The sequence below is a fragment of the Colletotrichum fructicola genome, assembly GCF_000319635.2.
Source record: "Colletotrichum fructicola Nara gc5 chromosome Unknown KSG_Nara_v1_contig08, whole genome shotgun sequence".
Taxonomy (NCBI): domain Eukaryota; kingdom Fungi; phylum Ascomycota; class Sordariomycetes; order Glomerellales; family Glomerellaceae; genus Colletotrichum; species Colletotrichum fructicola.
The window spans coordinates 3,740,902-3,765,773 of NW_027094058.1; the positions used below are offsets into that span (position 1 = coordinate 3,740,902).

Genomic DNA, 24,872 nt, shown 5'->3' on the forward strand with positions numbered 1-24,872 from the left:
ACAGTGCGGATTGGCTAATACTAGAAACACCATACAATACATGTTGCGATTGGAGTCCCATGCATAGGCTGACATGGAGAAAAGAAGCTGTTCGAAATGCATGAAATCAAACTACTATCACCGACCTCCCTTTTTGGTACGTCTTTCGACCGAGCCAAATCAAATCCCAAGCGCTCGCTCAAGCCACAACCAAACGCCCGTTCCCAGCCCCCATCTAGCTGCCTTGAAAAGTCCACGAATGGCTCCATGTCTTGTCTCGTTTACTGGGCTATCCGTCTTGCCATGGTGCATGGTATTGCTTGCTGAACCAGAGCCTGAACTGGCAGAGGTCTTCTTCGTGACTTGCGCCTTTTCTTCGTAGGCTTTCTCCATCGCTTCAATCGCTGGTAGCCCCCAGTTTTTCATCCAATCCCCGTTCATGAGATCGTCTGCTTTGATTCTGTCCTCTGGAAGCCAGCAGAAAATCTGCTCCAGCATGGAGAGCAGATCTCGCAACTCTCCTGATGGGACTTTCTCATCTTCATCCGCGTCTTCCCAAATTCCAATCAGCTTCTCTGATCTATCCTTGTCTACGAGCTGCACAATGTGGTCCGAAAGAGAGGTGGGATCTCTGTGCCGAGGCGTCTCGTTGTCGGGGTTCGAGCCGTTGTCATTGTTACTGGAGTCGATGTCTGCCTTCGAAGCATCCAACCATGTCTGTGGGGGCTTGCCTAGAACATGGACCATTTCGGCCCAGACCTCTTCGAAGCCAGGAAAATAGGTTTGGAAGACGCTGTAACGCGCATATAGCTCCACGGTAATGCATCCCAAAGCCCACACATCAGCAGGAAACCCAATAGGTTTGCGAAGCTTCTCCACAACCAAGGCCTCAGGAGCGCGAGATTCCTCTGGTATATTGAGTTCATACCTATCATGCTCAGCGGGTCTCCATGATTCACCGAAGTCACTAATCCGGAGCTTCGCATCAGAAAGACGCAATTTGTGGGCATGTTTGTCGTTGAAGTACATCTTGCCCACCAGGTAAGGTGGCGCATTTTCTGGGATGGGTTCGTCAAAGTCGCTGACCTTCTTGCAAATGTCTACTGGATACTGTTGCGGCAAGCCGAAGCTGGTGTAGAGGTCTCGAACACTGCGCTTCGATAGCTCTTCATCTGGTAACGCTAGCAGCAGATTTCCGCTGTGTAAGTCTGAACGAAGTGTTAGCCTTGCTTCCTTCCAGGGAATGACAATCAATGGTTGGTATGGGACTTGCCTCCGTGAACGACTCCTTGGGAGTGCATATACGCAACGCCCCGTATGAGCTGTGCAACCAGAGCTCGAGCAACGCTAAGACGGAATAACCAGTTTGGTTCGCTCCTGAATTTGCTTTGTGAGAGATTGATACAAGTTGGGTCGTTGACAAAACAGCGATGCCTTCCGTTTGGTCCTTGCATCGTGAAAGTGTCCAGACAGGGGTGAATAACTTCTGCGCCTGGGTGTGATGCAGGGTTTCCTCGCAGTCGTTGAAGGATTCCATGCTCGTTAGAAGGGAATTCATCGGATTCGCGCTGGGCCTCTGCACACGCAATATTGATAGCGACCTTTCGACTCAGAACTTCGTCGTGTGCAAGCCATACGGTCGAGAACGATCCGTTCCCTAGTTTATTGATGATGGTGTACCTCCCATCAGAAAGCTGATCTCCCAGTTGAACTGGATGGAGAATGCCTTCTTGGTAGAACCAGTACCGTTCATCGGGCTCATCATCGTTGTAGAGGAGGATCTGCATCATATTCAGATCTTCCTGGGAGTACGGCTCGCGAGCTGCCAAAAGAGAGACCAAAGTATCCTTCTCGGAAGGGACATAGTTTGAAGAGATACGCTCAGCATCTGCGGCATTCCGGCCTTGTGGAAGCTTAGCCACGACGGAATGAATGGAGCCCATTGCGACTAAAGATCGTGGTGCGGAATGAAAAGAGGTGCAAGAGGTGTAGGAGTCAGGTTGTATCCATATCAAGAGGGCTGAACTAAACTTAAGATGTTCGCAAGGCGCCCGCGAGCTCACACTTATGTGTCCAGCTTCTGTTTCAAAGCCACATGGAAGCCATTGGATATAAAAAGCCAAAGGTCTTGAAGAACACAAAGTAAATGCAAGGGAGTCAGAAACTTTGGTACAAAGAAAAGCGTCTCAAGAGCAGGTCCTGGCTGCCAATCAAAGTAGCGAGCAAGGTTCTCTTTTTGCGGACAGCCGAAAAGCAGACGCAGTGAAGGACTAATGAAAGGAAACCAAAAATAGACTACTAGAGGATGAATAGCGTGGATAGTTGATATGCATGAAATCATTGGCTATTCAACACACAAAGAGAGTTGGGCAAAGATTCAATGGGTCATGCTGTTCAGGATCCGATTCCTTTGCTGCACCCGTCGACGCCTTTTTGGCCCGGAAGATTTTTTTAAGCAAGAATCTCGAGAAGATGATGCGATCGCTGTCAATACTCGACAAATATAGCTCGATCAACACAATCTCATTGTTTAAAATACATGTAAGCACGGCTCGTGAGTAACGATCATCACACAGAAGGGGCTATTAAATAAGAAGCCATGGTGTTCGAAAACTACTACCCATCAACACAGCGTACCGCCAATTCGATCTCTCGAGTAACAGAACAGGCAATCGAACACGAAATCCAAGCTATGACAACCGAAAACCCCAAATTGGGAACGATAGAGGTCATTTGGAAGATTGGTATACCACCAGATGAATCTCATGCCACTGCACTATTGGGAGCCCATTGGAAAACAGTCACTGATAACCAGTATTCATGCGATTCGATGCTAATTAGGTGAGTCTCGGTTTCATATAACATGGTAATTAGGCAACATTCTAACCAGTTTTAGGTCTGATCTTCACAATTCAACGAAAATGACTTTCATACCACGCAACTTTCCCGTCCAAAAGTCGGGATACGTCAAGGACGAGTGGCATATAACCACTTCTTTCAGAAACGGAAATGAGTTTATCACCGCTCATGGATATACACCAGGCAAAGGAAATTACAATGTTCATCGAACAACAATAACCTGTCATTGCCGGCTCCAATTACAGCGACAAACAAAAACGGCTCCAGAGTATGGCCGGGTGAACCGCTCGATTCCAAGTACACTCGGCGAATGCACCATGAGTCGTACTTGGACTCTCTCATTTGTAAGTAAAACCCAGACGAAATTCAATCACGATGTGTATTTGTTTATTTGCATTTGTTGGAATATGACTTGCGTTGGAACAAGAATCATCCTCTTGCTGAGCCAAACTCGGGACTTCTTTTTGGGACAAAATATAGCTTGATAGCCTTAATGCATCCATGACGCAGTTATAACTGAATAGAAAAGCTTTTGGGAATTGGCAGGGCTGAAGTAATCAAGTCAAGCCAAGGTTCTTTCCTGCAACATACCACGTTGGGTTCTTAATGTTGTTCATTGGGTTCTTAAAAATCAAGGTAAATGAGAGGCAGAATGCTGCTTTAAAAAGATTGAACATCAATATATGTAATCGAAATTGAACATATCGATGTGATTGAAATTCAATACGCCACTGATGCAGTTTCCCATACTTATTGACTCGTTGTCCCTTTTGGTATCTAATGCTGTTGCGTGGCGATTATCCGGCTAGGTGATTCCTTATAAGTCATGGCCAAACGTGCGCTTGAAGTATAAGATTTATCTAATCGCTACATCTTTTCCTGGGTTTGAAACGTTATCTCCGGCCTTAACACATGATAATATACTTGCTTTCATCATAACCTGTTGTATTGTCAGCACTCGCAGGCTTCGTTGACTTACCTGCAATCTCTGGAAGTCCTGTAAGTAACTGGCCTTCTAGAGACTGAATGAACTTCTTCCAGATGAGAGAAGTCCTTCTCTAAAACACTGTTCAAGTAGTCCACACTCAAGAATTCCGTGGGATACTTGGAATCAGATGGCCACAGATTCTTGCCATCTCTTTTGGTGTCAAGAGGTATGTTCACAGTTACTGTTGACCTTACCACGTCATAATTCTGTCTGCCTTTCGTGTACCCATGCGCTGTGGAGAACGTACAATCGGTATCTGGCCATGAGGTTGTTACGTGCCAATCGTCTGGCACCGGCCCTGTTTTGGTCATCTTGGTATTGTGTAGCCCAGATCTGGTGAAGGCTCAATTAGCAAACTCAGTCAGTCCCGCCGCCCGTGAAAAAATGAAAACACAAACGCAAACGCTGGAAGTACTAACCGCATGACAATCGTTTTGACATCGTCCGCTTTCCCATCGTGGCCATGCAGAGCATTCAGCCAATGTGCTTTGAGAGCTCGCTCGTATTTGTCTGTGCGCCTCGGCCACTCGCATTTCCAGATAATTTCATCGTCTGGTGAGTTCGAGTCGGATGAGGATGGAGAGGACATCGCGGCTGATACTAACAGATATGGTATTCTTTCTGATTTCTTTTTGGTAACTATTGTATCTTGTGGCCCAAAACAAATTGAGACATCTACGTGATGAAGCCCGTTATATACCGATGAAAGCAAATCACCATCGTCGTCACCAGACTCGATGTTTGACCAGTGGGAGGGATTGTCTCGAACAACTACATTGTGATATCCCAAATTATGCTATGGTTTTGTTCCTCCTGACGCTGGGAAGGCCGCAACATTGGATTGTGTCATCTGTGAGTTTTGATAATCAAGTTCAAGTGCTAGAAGGGACGCGTGATGGAGCGAGTCTCTGCTACCTTACAAAGACATAGGTTGGAAGCAGTCGTGGAATTATACCTTTGTGGGCTTTCACAGTCATCTGTGCTTTGTAGATTACTTGGCCACCACGGCTCAAGTATGGAAACAAAAAGGAAGATGCCAGGGGCTTCGTGTGTCAACTCATCGGCAAAGGTATGCCAAGGTTCTTTTGTCCGACCAAACCCAAGGGCGCCCATTCTGTTTACAAAGACATTTCCCCTTTGGTTTCCTTGTCTGGGCAGACCCACAGAAGGTCCCATCGCATAAGTAGTACATAAATCCAAATATTTCCCACTTGAACTACTAAAATGTGTCTCCGGCAAACCTACCACATTTGATACCAGCGAAGCAAAACCATCCAAACAATTTCTTGACTGACTATGGAAAAAATCACACCAGACGAAGGCACGGTCACATACATGGTTGATGTCGACGACTACACGTTCCACTGGGAGACTGAAGACGAAGAGCGACCACAACATTACTTTCCTGGTAGCTACCACCCCGTCGAAATTGGCGATCAATTTTCCAATGGAAGGTAAACTATCGTTCACAAACTTGGTCATGGAGGCTACAGCACCATCTGGCTTGCTCGCGATGAGAAATATGGCCAATTTGTTGCGCTCAAGATAATGGTCCCCGAGCAGCAGTCACAGTCTGAAGCACACAACTACGGCATCGAAATCGAATTTCTGCGTGAACTCCATCAGACTCCCACCAATCACCCTGGAAAACTGATGCTCATGTCTTGTCTGGACTCCTTCAGTCATGATGGACCCAATGGTAGCCATCTCTGCTTCGTGAGTCTGCCTCATCGAATAAGTATTGGTCAAAGCAGGCACGAGTCCCATGGCACTGGGACCTTCAAAATCCAAGCGGCGCGAGCAATGGCCGCCCAAATGATCATCATGCTTTTTTTTCTTCATTCAAACGGCGTGGTACATGGAGGTAAGTAGGCTTGACCGCCAAGATCAGGCCAAAGCTGACCGTGAAACAGATTTTACCCCGAACAACGTTCTTCTTGCGCCACCTGACCTATCTCGTTTGTCAACCGAGGATCTCTACCATAAGTATGGAGAGCCTATCAAAGCCATGACTGAGCGTCGCGACGGCAAACCGATCCCCGCCGGTGTTCCGCCTTACATCGTGCCGGAAATCTGGTTCGGCGACCGAAGCACAGAACTGGAGCTTCAAAATGCGAAACTAACCCTGACCGACTTTGGAGAGGCCTGGAAGCCAGCTTTGCGTTCGCGATGTCAGCTCAACACTCCTGACAACTATCGCGCCCCTGAAGCGAATTTCGCCGAGAAGGAAAATGTTCCTATTGGCTTTCCGTCAGATATCTGGTCTCTTGGCGTAGGAATATTCGAGATCTTTGGCAATCACCTGTTTGAGGGGTCGCCAGATCCAGATGGTATGCTCGAAGACATGATCAACACCCTTGGCAAACCGCCCCAAAGATGGTGGGACCTGTGGGAGGCCAAGGACGAGTTCTTCAGAAGAGACGTAGAATGGGATGAAGACGGAACCTATCCATACAGAGAGCATATCCTGCTGGAGGAGAGAGTGTGTGGGTGGATCGGAGATGCCCATCGGGATGAGATGACAAATGAGGAAATTGAGGACCTGTATAGCCTCATCAAGGGAGTTCTCTGCTGGGAGCCTGATGATCGTCTCACTGCAGACGAGCTACTACGAGGAGATTGGATGAAACGGTGGGGGCTATCAGCGTTGCAGGCGATGTATGAGGCTCGGGGAGAAAGCCGCAACATCATGTCGGAGATCGACTCGATCGATCGAATGGAGCTAGCTACTGCCGAGAAAGGAGGCTTAAGCAGATGGCAAGCCGCCGCGTCTGGGGTAACTATGCCAGAGTTCGCAACAGCATGGTGGATGAAGGTACGGGGGTTGTTTGGTTTTCCTAGAGCATAGAATCAGGTTTCATCTGGCACGGGCGCCTCTTTTGTTCGGTACGATAAATGATTATTGCCACTTTACCACAAACAGGTTCATCCGTAAAGTCTTGTGAGCTATATCATTGTTTGTCTAATTGGCATTCCCGCTGGGAGTGCGTGTTATGGGCGCACTCTGGCAACGCATTTAATGACAAAATTCCAATATCAGAGAATCGCTCTTAGAAGCATGTTGTTATTTTGCTATTTTTGGAAAGATTTCAATGCACCTCCAACTTTTCAGTATACCTCATTCACACAGCTTATTTGAGTATCGGCCGAAATATTCTGGGTGATCGTTTTGGTTCTTGACAAGAGAAAACACACTGCAGAGTAAAACCCTGCATGAGCTTGTATCAAGCTGGCAAGAGGCCAGCCTTTTCTTTTGATAGATAATTCAACATCGGAGAGATCCGGGTCAACTAAATTGTCCTTTACCTAACTCATGACACGGAAGTGACTCTTGATAACATGGAGAAACCAAGGTTTAAATAAGGATTTTCCTTTCCAATCTTATCCTCTCACTAGCTCATCCAAATACTCTTCGGTGAACCACTCTGCAATTTGGTCATCCTCGACCCAAGATGAGCTGCCCCGTGTGGGTTCTTCGTCTAGGGGGATCTTCCTGCGTCCCCCAAAAGTGTCGCTGACGTCGAAGTTTTCCGCACCGCGAGTGTATCCATGAGCGGTATAGAAGTGACTGTCGTTTTCCTTCACTTTCCAGGATGCCGTCACATGAGGCAGATCATCTTGAAACAACGGCTTGTTGTTTCGTCCGTAGTTGGCAATTGTACTGAAATGAAGTTCAGACCTGGCGGTAGAAGCACTCGATTAGCTTGTCAGACAATAAAATAACGTGTCCGACATTGAACAAGCGCATACAGGTCTCGCAAATGTGACAATCTGCATGACCTACCTGATAAGCAACACTTCTGGCTTCTCCCCAGACGCTTGGCACGCAGTTTGCCAATGAGATTTGAGAAGTTGGTCCTTCGTTCCTTTGACTCTCGAGTCATTTGGTTTGACCTTGAACATGACTTTGATCCATTTCTCATCCGCTGGGTGCATCTTGGTCGTCGTATGTCGCTAGATGATGTTGTTTAATCAATGTGTAGCTCTCATTTCGTGAGACTAGCATCGGCATTTTGTACTTCAGGACTCGTGGTGACCACGTCGGTCTGAAGTCCTGCAAAGCATCGTTTCACGGGTGTGTTGCCCCTTGACCTCCTGATCCGGAAAAGAATACGATGTCTTGGATACACAAGGAACGGACGAATGAGCAAGATAAGAGCCTTTGATTCAATTGATACCGTGCCCTTGCAGCTCTCATTCGGCAGGATATGGGCAGGAGATAACTAGTTAGCAGAAAGCTTTGTGATAATCTTGGTCTATATGTATGACCGTGGTTTAAACGGGCCGAAATAGCGATTGCTTCGAGTTAGGTCACCTGTGACAAGTAATGCATTTCCTGGCATGGCCATTCCTTGTTATGCATTCGTTCTGGTAAGCTCCCGTTCCCGATACCACAATGAGAGTACTTAATCCTTCAAACATCTGGGGTGGGGAATGTTTGCTGATCGTTAAATCCAAGAAATCCTTAGGTTCTCGAAGGGCCCTACCTCGAAAGAACCCTCGCTTTGTTGGTGCCGTTCGCACCTTCTGTTTGTCCCAACTTACATCCAAACAGAGGCGTGAAAACGGGCTTGCATTTCATTTTTACCAGGTCCGTGCTCTGCTTGGTATGAAACAATCTGGCTCGTTGAATTGAAGGGTGAGAATTTGTTCGACGTGGACTTCACCTCACACGTTAGCTTCCCACATTCACTACAGCATTCAAATTCCCAAAGAACCCTACTGTTTTCTTCGGATTTCATTTCACCTCCGTGTTCAACATATTTTTCATCTCCAATCTCTTTCCTGCCAGGCGGCTGCTGCCAGAAAGATGGCCGACAATTCCTCATGCTCGACCACAGCGGCAATGGATACGTCCACCGGCAGCTCTTGCCCCGGCAGAATTTCGGCCAAGGTCGAAGCCAAGTCGCGGCATCCGAACATTGATTTCACCTTTGGGGAGACATGGACGCAGGATGATTTGGACGAACTAGACATCCTGGTCTGGAACGATGACGAGCCAGAAGAATTCTACGCAAATTACCATGAAGGGGGGCTGCATCCAGTCCGTATTGGAGATCAACTCGCCGATGGGAGATACACAATTTTCCACAAGCTTGGCCGCGGAAGCTTTTCAACGGTGTGGCTTGCGCACGACGAGAAGATGAACTGCAATGTCGCGATCAAGATTACCGGAGCCCAATTTACCAAGTCGTCAAACGAAGCCGATGTTCTCAAGTTCATCTCAAGCAGCGAAATTCCAAACACTGGCCGCAAGTACCTGCAAACCCTTCTACACCACTTTCACCACCAAGGGCCCAACGGAACCCACAGCTGTCTCGTGAGCAAGCCGGCTTCGTTTACAGTTGCCCAAGGCCTGTTACGGACGAAAAAGAGACGAGCTTTGCCTGCGGAAGTAGCCCGAGCTATCACGGCCCAAATCATCATCGGTTTGGACGCTTTGCATTCTATCGGCATCGTTCATGGAGGTGGGTACTTCCGACGGATTTAAATCGAAAGCAGACTGATCCGAAAGATAGATTTGCACCCCGGCAATATCATACTGGCACATTCAGATCAGACATTCGAAACGAAGACCATCGAAGAGATATACAAATCATACGATCGCCCTCCCAAAATTCCACTGCACTTGTACCAAGCAGCAACTCTCAGGAAGCCCCCGATCCCCGATAACGCGCCGCCATACATCGTTTCGAGCTTGTACGCCATAGGAGGATTCGATACTATTGAGCTTCCGGGCGCAGAGGTAATGATTGGTGACTTCAGCGAGTCATGGAGACCATCGCAGGAGACGAAGCACGAACTTACAACGTGGCCTCCCTTTCGAGCACCCGAATCATTGTTTGGGAAGAGACTCAACATCACCATGGATCGACCTGCAGATGTCTGGTCTCTCGGGTGTCTCATATACCAGGTGTTTGGAGTTAGGGTCATTTTGGATACGGTGCATTATGACCCCGAGGTCAATTTCGCAAGAACGGTCGGAATGATTGGAAAGCCACCAAAGCAATGGTGGGATCTGTCGAAGAAAAAGGACGGGTTGGACAGCAATGAGGGCGACATTGATGTAGCCCACGATGATTTGGACGAAAGCGAAACCATTGACGACGAAACTAAAGCATCATTGAGACGGCGGGTGAAGGTTTGGCTCCCGAAAGATCGCGGTTATGATCCGGATCATGTGATGGACGAGGAGCTCGAAGACTTGTTGGCTCTTCTGGAATCCATCTTTCACTGGCTTCCTAATGAAAGGGCGACTGCTTCTGATCTCGTATCCTCACTTTGGATGAAGAAATGGGGACTACCAGCCATGGAGGCCATGAAGAAGGGAAGACAAGCGAAGAACAAGGTGGTTGGAAAGGCATGAGCCCGAACTAGAGTCAGTAAGCTTACATTAAGGGGAAACTGGCATATGCCTAGTCCAGATTCATGAATAAAGTTAGATCGTTGAATTCAGGTTTTCCTGCAGCACTTCTGTTCTTCTGTTGCACTCGCCAGGGTCGCAAACTTCTGGACGTGCTCTGTGCGCTTTGCCTTCCCGTGCAGCGCCCAAGCCGCCTGCCGCAACTTTGAATCTGTCAGCGCGCCCTGACGTGGCCGGGCTAGCCGGGTAGAGAGTAGCTTGTTTGTCGGGAATTCGCCGTCTGCTAGGGCAGGCCGTTGGTCGATGGTGTCGTCTGCACCGCTACAGAAATCTTGAATGCTGCCCAACAATTTGTGAACTATCGACAACTTTTGCGTATCATCGAGAGCGGGGTGGTGGGCATCGGACAGCTTCCCGTCTTTGATGCCGACGGCCTGGCCCCATTGCTCGAATCGGTGCTTATCGGCGTCGAACTGCGCGGCGAGGGAACGAGAATCGCGGCCATAGATTTTGTACGAGTCAACCCTTTGGACAGCTTCCAAGCAAGTGCTGAAGAGGCCAGCAAGGCCTGCGACACCAACGGCTAGTCCCACTGGTTCCATGGTGATTTGGGTGAGGAGTTGGAGATCGGGTTGAGTAGCGTGCGGGGGCGTGCCTCTTCATAATCCGAGATTCAGGCGCAGCCTGTTATGAAGCACAGCCACAAAAGCTGACCGACAGTTGCCTGCCCGTCAGCCCGCCGAAGCGCCTTGGGCAACGGTGCCCGACGAGGTAATAGAGCTGTTTGTTTCAGATGGCGTCATCTTACATCGCGAGGCGTTCTTCCATAGCCTGACAGGGTATATATCAGCTGCGTGTTGGGCACCTCCATAATGAGGTTCCTAATGGGTGGATGGACACAGAACTACGCATCCGCGGCGGGCAGCAAGTTAGTGTGATGTAAAAGTGACGTACGAGAGGGACATGTTGCCGTTCAGGGGCCATCCATGCTGACGATTAGGCCGTGAGCACTCCGAAGCCGTTTCTTCCCTAAAAAATCCAAGCTGGACGGACGTGGACCCCACTTTTCACCTAGCCAATGTGTAGCCAGTGATTTAGTGGCCCTCGTCTGTGTTGGTTCGCCGGAAATAAGCCAAACACTACACCGCCACCCTGGATGGAGATACCAAAGGAAAAACATATGAGCCCCACTGTGGCCGGTGGGTAGGTCATCGGGATAACACTTTTCCATATCAGGGGAGCTAAGTGGCTGGTCAATGCGTTACGCGAAAATTTACCCAAGCAACGCGACTGCCCACGCAACGTCATGATCCACACCTCTCCCATACGTCAAGGGCATCCTACCTACCATGGCGGACCAGTCGCAGTCAGACATCATCAAAGCAAATCCTATCGGCAATGGTCTCTCTGCCTTTAGAGATCGCTTCAATTCCATCTGCAAAGATAAAGGCTTCGTCAGTGACCAGCACACGGTAGACCGGCTTGGTGAAGAAGGTAGGCAGGACCTTGGGTTACTCGGTGGCTCGACTATCTTCATCTGCTGACCGGTCTCATAGATCTCCAAATCCTTTCTCTCGTCCTCCTATCAGCACTTCAAGTTCTTCCAGCCGCTCGATTTCTCCGGTCCAGCAGCGGAAGAGCATTTTTTGGCGAATTATCGAACCTAAATGCGAAGGTCACTAGCGACGACTTCGACCTCAATCGAGCCAAACCTCTCCTGAAAGCAGCCCTTGCCGACGACCTTGACGATGAGCTGATTTGGCGTCAAGTCGGCAACCTCGTTATCGAAGCCACCCCACCCCCCCCGATCAATAGCGTCTTCACTTCAACAAACCCCCTGGCTGCACAATACGAGCAGTTTTGCAAACTCGTCCGAACACCGCAGATATGTTGACGGTATACTGAAAGAGGAGCTCGGCACTATGTATGTCGGGCTTCCCGGCTTTCGCGACGCATATTTTGGAGGTGTCGTTGGACTTGAGGCAGCGTCCAAGGAGTTCTTCGCCCAGTGCCGAGTCGATGGTAACGATCCCTTTTTCCAAAACGGCTGGAAGGGATGGCCCCAGGACGCAAACGAGAAAAGCGTGCTGGAGTGGCTTGCGGACTTCGTCAAGAGGCTAGCAGTGTTCGCAGACACCCAGAAGTCAAATACAACACATCAACGAAGCCTCCTAGCACAGCCCAACACGCCGATACGGGGTTCCGCAGCAGTCCGCAAACTGGATGTCGGGTTCGTCGACAACCTCGAGGCTGGCCAAGGTTCTCGATACGACTGGAAGCAGATACTGGTACCTGGAGAACTCAAGAGCAACGCATTTGCCGATACAGCCTCCAAGGCGTGGCTCGACCTCGGGAGGTATGCGAGGGAAGTGCTCGCTACACAGGACACCCGACGCTTTGTCCTGGGCTTCACGCTCTGTGGATCTCTCATGAGGGTGTGGGCATTTGACCGGCTTGGAGCCATCGCGTCAGAGCAATTTGACATCAACAAAGACGGGCTGCAGTTTGTATCCACAGTACTCGGATTTCTTTGGATGGATGAGGAAGCCCTGGGGTTCGATCCAACGGTCATGATATCGAACAACGACCGCTTTATCGAGATCGAGCGGAATGGTTCCACGGAACGGATTGTTATTGACGGGATAATTCTACGGGCACGCTGTGTGGCTGGCCGGGCTGCAACTTGTTGGAAGGCCCATCCCGAAGGGCATCCAGAAACGCCGCTTGTTATCAAGGATTCATGGCAATATCCTGAACGCGACGAAGAGGGCGACCTTCTGTGTGAAGTGACGGACAAAGGTGTTGTGAATGTGGCCCGGTATTATCACCACGAAACGGTCCAGGTTCACGAGACAAACGATGACATTTGGAACAATGTTCGGCACAGTCTAGATATCACAACAGCGACAAACTACCGGCCAGGACGACAGATGCCACCAAGCAACATAGCAAAAGATGCCCCGCGGAAGGGCCGCAGCAGCACTAGCAGAAAGCGTCCGTCCAGCCAAACCGATTCCGCTTTGCCCCAAAGCAAGCAATCCTGCTCCGTGTCTCCAACAAAGGCTACGAGTGTATCACCAAATCGGGTTCATCGGCGTATCATTCTCCAGGATTATGGCAAACCTATCTATAAGGCAAGCTCACGATCATCACTACTTGCTGCTTTAGTAGGCTGCATTGAGGGTCATGAGTCTTTGTACAAGGCAGGCATCCTCCACACAGATATATCCATCAACAATCTCATGATCAATGAGGACAGTGGCAACCCATCCTGGCCTGCCTTCTTGATCGACCTTGATCTCGCTATTCGGGAGCAACGAGAGGGTGCTTCGGGTTCCAAGGGAAAGACCGGCACGAGGGCCTTCATGGCAATCGGGGCGTTGCTAGGCGAGCAGCATTCATTCATGCATGACCTGGAGTCGTTCTTCTGGGTGTTGTTCTGGATATGCATTCATTATGATGCGGATGGTAAAGATGTTGGGCCTACGGAGTTTGACAGTTGGAATTATGAAAGCGACAACAAGCTGGTGCGGTTAAAAAAGGGCGAGATTATTGACGAGGAAGATTTTCTCCGAAATGCAGGCGAGAACTTTACTTCATACTACCAGCCATTGATTCCGTGGGTCAATAGATTACGCAAAGGGGTGTTCCCAAGAGGTGAAAGGTGGAAAACGCCGGAGCCTGAGCTCTACTCCTCAATGAAGAAGGTCCTTCACGATGCACAGAAGGATCCAGAAGTCGTAGGGGACAGATGATATTGTATGGTATAGCTATTTATCACAGCTTAGAAGCACATTAATTGAACACTAATCCACATGTTTTCGCCTCTTATGTGTGAACTACTGTACACCCCCCCCCCCCCCCCTCTCCCCCGCAAAAGAAGCCAGCCATGCAATGGAGCTGAGCTATGTCTGTGGCAACTGCAGCAAGCGGGTCAGCAAGCTTGACTCCATCACGACCACGGCAATTGCCTGCAGGGCCTATAGTAGCCAAGTTATGGTGTTTTTCTTTTCTCCTATAAAACCACACAAATCCAAACGGCTTGTAAAAATCAAATTTCTCAACATCTCCAGCTTTCCTTCATGTGTCACATCTCACCCAGCAAAATCCCAAACAAAAGTGCGGTTTGCGGGGCATCCAAGGCTGCACCTTCCATCCTCTTCGCCTACAAGTCCCTTCCTCATCTATTGCCAGCTTTATTTCATCACTCTTCCCCGTTCCCCATCCCACTAGCAGAAGCTAGAGGAAGAAACCAATAAACCCAGATCTCTCCAGCCCCTCCCCTTGCAAACAACAACTATACCCTCATTCCCTCGGTATGAAGATAAACGATCAGACCTTCTTCTTTTCAATCCCCACACATATCAAGCCATCTTCGCGACGGAGAGCCGCCTACTGCCCATTAACACGCCCTCACAACACTGCCCAACCGAATCAACCGCTTTCCCCCTCTAACCTTCCATGCGCGAGGTGAGCGCCCAAATGCATCCCTCTCCTTCTCAGCAACCACTGACTATCTCCTAGCAACATGCCCACTCCCGTTGCCTCTAATTCCAAGCTGTCGGCTGACCAGAAGCCGGCCGAGGAGACGATACTCTGTGCTATCCGCCCTATGCTAGTCAAGCCCAGCATCCTCCCCCATGACGATCCCAGTCACAACACCCTCAGAACCTTTATCGACTTCATCGACAGCAACGCCACTGGGAAGGAGCAACGCCTGAAGGCTTCCCCTTTCAGAGCGGTGGGAAGCACATTCGACTTCAGTGACCCCGCCAAGTGTCACCTCCCGAACGTTTGGCAGTTCGCCGATCAGGCCGACCTCGCCCGCCTGTACGACGCCGTGTTCCGCAGCGACAAACAGCCCGACTTCATCAAGGCCGCCAACCTCCAGATCTACATCTGGTTTCCCCAGCATGGGCCCCAGCCCTCTAAGAAGCCCAACTTTCACCATCTAATTGACATCCGGAACTTCACCCTCTACGGCTGGTGTGGATGTCTCCCCCGCGATAACCCGAAGGTAAGTATGGATAATCAAACTCTCCATACACATCATCACTAACACCCGGTGTCTGTACAGACGAGCCGTACCTTGGTCCTGACGACAGACCGCGTGTTCGAGGACTGCCCACACTGGTCAAAGTACTCTGCCACACCCGTCGAGCCCATGCCTGACAGCCACGCGGCGGCGTCTCATGGCCCCCTTCCCGCCCCGATTGGCGTCATCAACGGTCACTTCCCCCACGGGGTGCTGTACCCACCACCGGAGGACGAGAACTCCAACGTCGTCCCTTACCATATCTACGGTGGCGTCCACCTGAACCATAGCCACAGACTGGCGCTATCGTCCCCAGGCATCCTCTCGAATGACCAGGCTGCGTGGCCCGAGTCTCCCATCGTCCCCAGGGAGATTTACCTGAGCTCCTCGACATCGCAGCAGTAGTCCCGGCCGGTAGCCACGCCACAGACCCATCAAGTCTCATCCGTTATATTCAAGCTGAAGAATGCAGGGCAGGCAAGGTGAACCCACAAAATCAGTCATGAGGTTGACGACGAGGTAAGGGGACAGTGGAGAAAGCACCACAAGTGTAAGTGGTATGAAGGGCGAGGAAGCCCGCGGGTCATGAGCACGGCAGCAATTGGCAGCCGGGGACACAGCGTCTTATTGAGGGCCATGAAGCCCATGACATTGCGAGGACGACAGTCTTTTACGCGGGAGGACGCACATACGTATTGCAGTGCACAGTAGAAGTCTCAACCGAGACAGAGAATTAGGGCTCCCTAGCAAGAATAAGGTCATTCAAGCTCTGAAAACTTCTCCGCCTGACAAACTCCTAAGTGCTTGAACAAGAACTACGGCTTGCAGTCACTTGGACTACCTTGCATACCTCAGCAATGTGCTAGGAGCCAGAATAACCTCAGTAATCGCGGACAACGGAGTCCATCAACCATGTCCATCTCCTCTAGCCATCCTCGTATGTGTTCTGGTCCTGTCTCCTCTAGGCCCCTCCAATCTAACCATCCCATCTCCTTCAGTACTGTAGCCCCCAACGTGCTCACCCCCGCACCAGTTTCGACACCCCCAACCACCATACATCCTGCTACGAAGCGTTGCACCACCTTGACCCACGCGCACTGCACCTCGCTGTATAAGACGTTGTGTTCTTTAAGCGCATCTTCCTCGTTCCCATAATTCTCATCCATCTCTTTTCGATATGCCGTCCGCCAACACAGCATCAGTGGGAATTGACACTCCTGACATCGCGCACCCATACCACCACCACACGCTCGATAGGACCGGAACATTTCGAGCCACCGCCTGGCTTCTGATGACTCGCCCCGATGTTGGCATCTTTTTAGTTTGTGTGTCCACGGTGGGTCCCTGTTCGTAGAAAGCGCAGACTGTGCACCCGACGTCTCTTGCCCGGATCAACCCCCGAAACGTGACGATCAACGAATCGGATGCTGTGTATCCACGGCGGTTGCCGGGACGGATGAGACAGGCCTGGTTGGGGATTGCTGATAGCTTCGCACGTATCCATTCTGGACTTAGAAGTTCGTCCCTTGGCATAAGATGGACGTTGCCCGCTGATGCCGCCCCCAGCGACATGTCCGCCTGCGACCTTTCTATCTGGAGTCGTCTGGCGCGCTTCATGAGGCGCTTTTGTTTCGGGTTCTATTTTCGCTGTGGCGGTAGGGTATCCGGAAAGGGCAGTGGGCGAGCGACTGTCGATCCATTCAGGGGCAGGGGTAGCGTATCCATCTCTTTGCTCGCGCGAAGACTTGTCGGCGCGTTGGTATCCTTGTCTATACGCGACGCGCTCGCCATACCGTCTGATTTCCTTGGAGGACTTGACGACCAAGGAATCGGTATGCCGCTGTCATCATTCATTGGTGGTAGTTGGTTTGAAGTCTGTCGTGTCGCTTGTTAAAAGGTTCATTAGCGTGTCTAAGCCCTTCATTGTCAGTAAACAAAATTTACCGAGGTACCTAGGTAAGAGGCACGGCTGAATAATTGGCGGTGCGAGAGATAGAGAGAGAGAACGTACACTACGGTCGTGACTGTGGATTTTTTTTTGCACATCTAGCTTGCGGTCGCGACATGCAATCCGTGTCGCTTCGTCGCGATACCGCGCTTCAAGTAACGACTCGCTACGTTACACATACTTCTTCCGTTCCAAGAGCCAACAGCCTTACTATCACGTGACTGTTATGAGGTCTTCTGGCCATCACCTGATTGTGGGGCCCTGGTGGGCAAACATCTTCAGCAGCGAGAACGAATTTTTGAAACAACAGCATCGAATCGAGTGAAATACACGTGCACGTGGCCACAAAGGTCTCTACGGATATGATGCCATCCCCGGTATCAATTTTCCATCTCAAGGGGCCTAAGTGTGGTCGCAGAGCAGGCCCTGACCACGAAATATGACGTTATCGCCCGAGCCGGCGGCCGCCCCGGAGTCTGGGCGGATCCAGTGATGGAGGCAGTTTTACCAGAACCAGGTTGAAAGCAGCGGTGAAGATTCAGAAACCGAGGCAGTCGCATGAACGGGTTTCGCGCCAGGGCCAACGACAGAGGTAGCAGCCGAGCCTGAGCCCGTTGTGTCAACGGATTTTGTGCCAGAGCCTGATTCCGACCAGTGGCGGAGCCTGTAGAAGACGATGAATGGTGGCCGACATTGTCCAAGAAGTCCAAGAAGAAGGATAAGAAACTGAAGAAGGGTGAAAGCCAGGGTTTGATTTACACCCAACAGATAACGCATATTATAGACGGCGGATGGGAAAATTGTTCCAGCTGTCGCTAATATGTGGGCAACTTAGTGTCATCGTATCAGTCTAGTGAAAATAGTTCAGGGCCTTCAGCCGCCACGGTCTTGTTGACGGACTCGCCGGGCGAGCGAATGCCCCTGATAAGTTTGCACACCCGCCGGTCCCAAGCCAGCAAGTTAGCCAGCAGTTGGAAACAGCACCCTCTGAAGGAAGCCAGCCCTCGAGGCATGTCAAGGCCGCGGCTTCAAAGGTATCATCTTCCATACGCCTCTGAACGCAGTCCTGCGCTGGCGAACACAACTGAAGCCTACGCCTGGTTGTAACAAGGCAAAAGGCCAGTTCCGGTGTGGCTTCGCCTGCAATGTTGTTCTGTGCTGCGCCGTGCCGCCGTTAATACCCATCGTACCACCCGACCCCGGACCGCGTCCGAGCCTGGTGTGCCCATCTCAGAACCAAGGGCCGCTTTCCACCCGAACCAGTCGTGAGGCATTGAGAGCAGGCAGCGAGTTGAGGCGTGATGTGGTGTGAAAGCTGCCGGAGATTCGGGTTATAATATTGAGAAGGGAAGGAAGCCGCGCGTAGGTAGGTTAGGAAAAGTAACAAAGCGAGGGAAAAATAATAATAACTGAAAACTTGACTGGAACGGCTACATTTTAACAGTACTGTGTTTTTCATCCTTTGTTTTCGTCCTGCGTGGACGCGTACCTTCCTCCTCAATCGAGACGTGACTTCCTCAAGCGAGGAGATCTTCCGCCTTATAATCCTGGGCAGCAAGCCCCGTGGTCAACGGTTCGACTGTCTCTCTTGCCTAAAGGAACCTAAAGGTAGTGCCCATGCCTCTTGCCGCACAACAAACAGGTAGGCGCAGCACCTTCCTTCCATTTCCAGTTTGCCAACCTCGCCGAATAAAATAAAACCCGCCCTCCCGGGACCTCACTACTAACCTTCCAAGAACATCCCTCAAGCCGCCTCTCCAAACCTTCCGCAAATCCACACAAAACCTCCAAGCAGTGAGTACAGCCATTGCCTGCCTCCTTCCCTCAACCTCACCTCACATAGTGCTAACACGTTGCAGTCCCGAGTCCAGCTCCCAACATGGCGGCATCCACCACCAACGTCATCAACCGCCTCCGTGCGTTCAGCCGCGGCGAAATCGACATCCCCGACCTCGAGATGTTCCAAATCATCGACGCCGAGATCCTCAAAGCCAAGCAACCTTTCACGACGACCCACAAGGTCATGTTCACAAACACCTTTGGAGCTCACAAGGCCATCGCCTTGGTGCTCTCCCAGCTCTCCCCGGACTGCAAGAAGATTACCTTCATCATGAAGGGCGGCGTTGCTCGACATGATCACTGGCGCGCTGAGCAGCTCTCTGGGGCTGGTCTCCTCGACTTCTTCGACTATACTACTGGCGACGAGCTGAACCCAGAAAGCCTGTTATGGGAGATCGACCTGCATACCAACGACGAGGGCCAGCAGGCCGTGAAGGATATGAGTTGCGTGGTCTTCGTGCCTGAAGACGAAGAGGGAAGGTCGCTGGCGGACTTTTATGTCACCTTCTTCCAGGACCGCCTCGACCATGGCTCCAAGCACCCAGTGACGGGCGAGCGTATACTTAAGATTCCTCAGCTCGGCCAGCTAGGTCGCGGCTACATCCAGCATACCATCAAGGAGGATGACTGCGAGGAGGCCCTGACCTACGCTCTCGGCCATCTCATCGATACAGTCCGGACGGGCACTAGCATGGAGAACGACGGAGATATCAACATGGCGGAGATGATCGGTGGCTTAGGCCTGTATGTGCTCTCCAAGACCAACGACGTGGACAAAGCCTGGGGCGACCTGGACTGGCTCATCAACACCATTAACGGGCCCCACGACATCCGGCAGCGCCGAGGCCCGACCGGAGTTCAATTCTTCCCAACCTAATAGGATGGTGGCGTGAGAGGGTCAACAATAGTTCAATACGGTAGCGGCTAGTTACGCTTAATAGACCGCAATCTTCATTGCCTAATAGACTTAGTCTTGCACCTCCCTGGTATTAGGTGTGTTGGTGTGATTCATTGTCCTTTTTTCCTCACACCTACTGGAGCATCCGTAATACACTGGCGTTACCAGATTATACAGTTCCTTTCTAATTAAAGTCGCTCTAAATATGTGACTCGTATTGAGCCAGGAAGACTGTCCTACGAGACGAGAAGTAAATAGAGGCGATTTAGAATAAAGCTCATCTATACTACTCCTAGGCCTCGACACGTTAAGTCCGTCCCCACAACTTTTCCGAAGGGTCATCCGTATGTTGCATCAAACTTGTTCTTCTGTTATTCTGCTTTCCTCTGCGTACTGCGGTGTCAAAGGCCTCTTGGGTAGACCTGGCGCCGGATCTTCAAATCCGTTCTTACATTCTCTCCGGCTGCTCTGGTGGAAAACGAATCTGCGAGGCCGGCCCCAGGTCACATTGGGGAGCACGCTCATGGAGACGTCACCGAACAGTTGGCCATTCATTTTATTGGAAACATGAAAAGATTCTATGTAAGAACCGAGCCACCCGATCGTTGACGCAGAGCTCGCCTTAAGGTGTACAAGGCCAGCACTGCTATAACCGTCTACTTGGACGGTTCTAAGGCGCCTAATGGAGCCACTGGGTATGGGTCTGTTATCTACCGAGAGAAGAGACGTATAGCACAGGGCTGTGGCCGACTTGGCCTAGCAGAAGTGTTCGACGGTGAGGCCGAAGGGGCTCCGGCGGGGCTCCGGCGAGTCCACCTTACCTCCCAAGGCCAGCCTGTCCACATCTGTATCGACAACACCAGCGTCATACAGGGGATACGGGGCGAGACTCTACACTCCTCACAAAAAGCCTTCCTTGAAATCCACGAGGCCGCTAGGATGTACGATATCCAAACCCACTGGGCCTCAGTGCACCAAGGCATAAAAGGCAACGAAGTTATGAGCACGGGCCACCGCGAGAGCAACTCCCTCCGTGGCCCGTGCACGCTAGACACAAGTTATATTACATAAGCTATTTCCATTTCAAATCAATTTGTTGGGATCATCTCATCAGGTGAATATACTGCCGTACGGCGGGGTGAGCAAAGAGATTCTCTATTCGTAATAACTGTGCTTGTTCTTCCTAGGTTCTAAAGAATGTGGTGGCGAGGCGAGAGGTTTATGACTGGGGCCCTGGCTCGGGACCGGGACCGGGCCGGCGCCGTGGCCTGCACGGGCTCTTACCTCTGGTCCCGACACAAATACACCACACTAATAGCAGGGCACCATGCTCCGCCTTACGTGAGGCGTCATCCTTTGCCCCTTGCCCCTTCGAGTCAGTCTAGCCAGCGCTCAGTAATTTAGAAGAATCAAGTCACTTCACGCATTCCCCGACCATGCCGACTGCATCTAATAACCTACCTGACGACTATAAGGCAATCTCCTAAGCAGATTTCCGCAACATATTTCTGGGACAGCGCAACAACGTCAAGGAAAGAGGCTCGTTATAAATAGGATCCCCCGAAGTAAAGGTTAGAGTAAGCCGTTTATTCATCGGGGGCTGATTCTCGGGGACTGATTCTGAATGTAGAAGTAATTGCTACTATGCCTTTATCTACTATTCTCCGCGACACCCGCTGCCTTGCCGGATGTCTCGGCACTAGAGCCTTAAATATAGATAGGGGCGGATCAATATCATGCTGATCGACTTCAGTCAGTATGACCATCTTCCATAGCTGTCTCTAGTGGCGTTGTTGTTGTTGTTATATTTAACGCCGTGGCGGCAAGGGCGCGGCCGCCCTTACGGCCGACCTCCCGAGGGGTATATGGCGTGGAGGGCCGCCGGCTCAAGCTATATACTCTACAGTACACGCCTCTTCCTAACGTCCTCCAAATCTTGCCCGTGGGCTTCTATGTGTTCTATTCGTCCCTAGTTCCCGCTGGTTCCCTAGTTCCGTTGTGGTCTTCCGGTCCTCTACGAGGAGGGGGTTGTTACTAAGGTCTAGGTCAAGACCTAGTCCCTAGTACCGCGGGCAGATCTTCTGGAAGAAGTCTGTCACGGAGAGAAAGGCCTGGAAGCCTTCATGATCAGTAATTAGCCCCTTATAGTACTGCTCAAGAGATCCTATAGGCCCTATAGGCTCCTGTGAACTAGAGGGTTGGAGGGTGGGCCACTGAAGCCGCCTCACTAAGGTCTTTCGGCAGTAGACTAGGTGGTCTACTGCCTTTGCCTCCCCGCAGGAGCAGGTAGGTAGTGCTTCTGTATGGTTGAAGCGTTGGTGATATTGCTCGAAGTCTCCATGCCCTGAACGGGCTGCTAGGAGATGGTGAAGGATCGCCCGTGGCAGGGTCAGTTCAGGAGGGCAGGCGAGGAAAGCCTTAAGCCCTAGTTGGGTGTAAAAGGGCGTTGCCTCTTGCTTCCACCATCTTCTATGCTGGCGGTATATTCGCTCTCTAGCAAGCCGTTTGATCCCTGATAGGGTAGCTAGTTGGCCCCTAGGGACTGGCAGGGTTGTGCCCTCCTTAGCTAGGATGTCTGCTTCCTCGTTTCCTTTGATACCCTGGTGCCCTGGGGACCAGTGGGTTTGTATGTTGTATATCCTAGCTGCCTCTTGGATCTCAAGGAAGGCAGCTTGTGAGGAGTCTGGGGCCATGCCTCGGATCCCCTGGATAACGCTGGTATTGTCGATACAGATATGTATAGGCTGGCCCTGGGAGGTAAGGAGGGCCCGTCGCAGCCCTGCCCTCGCCCCTTCGGCCTCGCCATCAAATACTTCTGCTATGCCGAGGCGTCCGCAGCCCTGGGCTATGCGTTTATTCTTACGGTAGATAACAAAGCCAAATCCTGTAGCGCTATCAGGGGCTTTAGAGCCATCTGAGTAGATGATAGTATGCTCTTTTGGCACCGTCTTGAGCCAGGCCTGGAAGATCCTGGCTGCTACTTCCTTCGTCTGTGTGACTATAAGGTTATTGGACCCTGGGAGGTATTGCGGCTGTAGGAGTGCTGGCCTTGGGCACTTAGGTAAGAGGCCAGCTGTCCTTTGGAGCCTGGTCTGCTGCCGCCCTAGCTGTAGAAGCCTTGGGACCAAGGGATGTTGTTGGTCAACCTTCTGTAGGCGTATAGCGAAGCGTAGTCGCGCTGCCTCGAGGGCTACCTCTGCTGTAGGTAGGCCAGCATCTCGGATGAGGGCACTGGTTGGTGTGGTCCTCCAGACAGGTAGGATAGCCCTTGCTGCTGCTGTAATAACTCTTCCGACTCTACAGGCTAGACCCTTCTGCCCTGTGCCAACTGTAGCTATCTGCGAAGCAGTACTGCTTCTAGTACCGTTGTTGCTGCTTAGAGCTGGTTTAGTTAGGCCTGCGTACCAGGTTTCCGCTCCATATAAGGCTATCGGGAGGGCGCAAGCAATAGCTGCTTTTCGAACTGCAGCTGCTGGGAGCCCCCCTTTTGTGTTTGTAAGGTGCTGTAGGAAATAGGCTACCTTCTTTGCTGCTGCTACCTTTATTCCTACATGGTGTTGGAAGGTGAGTCTCCTGTCAAACCAGACCCCTAACCATCTTATAGGCTTTGTTGAGGCTTTAATAGTTAGGCCTCTCGCTTGGATATCGGGTAGGTTTGTTGTCTGTTTATGTTTTCTGCTGAAGTGGATTGCCTCACACTTAGCTGGGTCAAAGGCGACCTTATTTTCTGTTCCCCAGCTGAGGATACTGGTGATCTCCTGGCCTAGGGCTGTAGCGTTCGCTTCTAGCGAGGGGCTAGTAGCTACTAAGCCTATATCATCCGCATAGCTAAACCGTAGCTTCTGATCATCAGCTAGGATATCAGCTATATAGAGCAGGAAGAGGATAGGTGATAGCGGAGAGCCTTGTGGTAGTCCACAGGATAGAGGGAAGTCCTCTGTAGTAGTATCCTCTAGCCTGACCCGGGCTGTTCGGCTAGAGGTGAAGGTGTAGATCAGCCTGATCAGACTGCTTGGCCAGCCCTGCTGCCGTAGCCTGATAATAAGTCGGTTTCGTAGGACGGAGTCAAACGCCCCCTTAACGTCCATTGTTGCTAGCGTGGCTGTAAGCCTTGCATCTAGAGCCCTCTCTATCTCATGGGTTAGGCAGGTTGTCAGGTCGACTGCAGCCCTCCCTGGTAAGGCTCCAACCTGCTGTGGGCTGGCGACCCCTTCTAGGATGGTAAGGTAGGCCATCCTTTTTGCTATCAACCGCTCTAAGCCTTTGCCTAAGCAGGATAATAGAGATATCGGGCGCCAGGACCCAGTCTTAGAGAAGTCTGTTTTCCCCGGTTTCTGGATCATAACAACCTCCGCTTTGCGGAAGGGTCTAGGGAAGTAGCCTACCTGTACGCAGGCCTGGAAGAGCTGCTGTATAGGCCTAGCTACTAAACCCCAGGTGCATTGTAGTAACTTTGTAGTAATCCTATCAGTCCCAGGGGTTGTAGTCTCTGTTAGAGTAGCCTGGCGTACTTCCTCTATACTAACTGTATCCTGCCAGGGTATAAGACGCCTTGTGACCACTGGGATAGCAAAAGGGTTCCCAGGTAGGTCATCTCTAGCGCTAAACCGTTCGAGTAAGGCCTTTCGTAAGGCTTGGGCTTTGTCGTAGGTGTTGCTGATCGTCTCTCCTTCTACTATTAGAGGCGGAGCTTTAACTGCTAGGCTTGACTTCCGCCAGCCTATGATCTTATATAGATCTTGGTCTGTCTTAGCCTCTTCAACCTTAGTAGTCCAGTAGGCGCGTTTTGCCCTTCTAACGGTTGTTAAGAAGACCTTTTGTTCCTCTAAGATAGGGGGAGGTATGACCAGCCCAGGTTCTTGGGCCTGTTGGCGCCTAGCCTTAATAGCAGCTTGGTGGGCTACTGAGCATTCTTCTGTCCACCAGGGGGCTCCCCTACCCTGATTAGTCCGTCTCTTGCCT

General features: G+C 51.0%; 8 protein-coding genes across 8 annotated transcripts; 6 read left to right on the plus strand and 2 right to left on the minus strand.

Annotated features, from left to right (window-relative positions):
- Positions 1–159: 159 nt before the first annotated feature.
- Positions 160–1,922, minus strand: dsk1-1 (Protein kinase dsk1; the record flags this gene model as incomplete). Its single annotated transcript, XM_066153038.1, has 2 exons — positions 160–1,187; positions 1,385–1,922. The coding sequence occupies 2 exons, from the start codon at positions 1,920–1,922 to the stop codon at positions 160–162; spliced, it is 1,566 nt and encodes a 521-aa protein (XP_066007694.1).
- A 3,728-nt stretch (positions 1,923–5,650) lies between these two features.
- On the plus strand, positions 5,651–6,674 carry dyrk2 (putative serine/threonine-protein kinase dyrk2; the record flags this gene model as incomplete). The annotated part of the gene is made up of 2 exons (XM_032024935.2): positions 5,651–5,690; positions 5,740–6,674. The coding sequence occupies 2 exons, from the start codon at positions 5,651–5,653 to the stop codon at positions 6,672–6,674; spliced, it is 975 nt and encodes a 324-aa protein (XP_031878456.2).
- A 1,998-nt stretch (positions 6,675–8,672) lies between these two features.
- On the plus strand, positions 8,673–10,193 carry SRPK-0 (Serine/threonine-protein kinase SRPK; the record flags this gene model as incomplete). The annotated part of the gene is made up of 2 exons (XM_032024936.1): positions 8,673–9,294; positions 9,346–10,193. The coding sequence occupies 2 exons, from the start codon at positions 8,673–8,675 to the stop codon at positions 10,191–10,193; spliced, it is 1,470 nt and encodes a 489-aa protein (XP_031878455.1).
- Positions 10,194–10,279: 86 nt separating this feature from the next.
- het-s-0 (Heterokaryon incompatibility protein s) lies at positions 10,280–10,792 on the minus strand (the record flags this gene model as incomplete). Its single annotated transcript, XM_032024937.1, has 1 exon — positions 10,280–10,792. One exon carries the CDS (start codon positions 10,790–10,792, stop codon positions 10,280–10,282), a length of 513 nt encoding a protein of 170 aa, XP_031878454.1.
- Positions 10,793–11,539: 747 nt separating this feature from the next.
- Positions 11,540–12,084, plus strand: CGGC5_v014126 (uncharacterized protein; the record flags this gene model as incomplete). Its single annotated transcript, XM_066153039.1, has 2 exons — positions 11,540–11,684; positions 11,747–12,084. The coding sequence occupies 2 exons, from the start codon at positions 11,540–11,542 to the stop codon at positions 12,082–12,084; spliced, it is 483 nt and encodes a 160-aa protein (XP_066007693.1).
- A 28-nt stretch (positions 12,085–12,112) lies between these two features.
- Positions 12,113–13,945, plus strand: CGGC5_v014127 (uncharacterized protein; the record flags this gene model as incomplete). The annotated part of the gene is made up of 1 exon (XM_032024938.1): positions 12,113–13,945. The coding sequence occupies one exon, from the start codon at positions 12,113–12,115 to the stop codon at positions 13,943–13,945; it is 1,833 nt and encodes a 610-aa protein (XP_031878463.1).
- Positions 13,946–14,718: 773 nt separating this feature from the next.
- Positions 14,719–15,630, plus strand: CGGC5_v014128 (uncharacterized protein; the record flags this gene model as incomplete). The annotated part of the gene is made up of 2 exons (XM_032024939.2): positions 14,719–15,207; positions 15,268–15,630. The coding sequence occupies 2 exons, from the start codon at positions 14,719–14,721 to the stop codon at positions 15,628–15,630; spliced, it is 852 nt and encodes a 283-aa protein (XP_031878462.2).
- A 3,160-nt stretch (positions 15,631–18,790) lies between these two features.
- CGGC5_v014129 (uncharacterized protein) lies at positions 18,791–19,889 on the plus strand (the record flags this gene model as incomplete). Its single annotated transcript, XM_066153040.1, has 3 exons — positions 18,791–18,815; positions 18,923–18,967; positions 19,033–19,889. 3 exons carry the CDS (start codon positions 18,791–18,793, stop codon positions 19,887–19,889), a joined length of 927 nt encoding a protein of 308 aa, XP_066007692.1.
- Between the last annotated feature and the right edge of the window lie 4,983 nt (positions 19,890–24,872).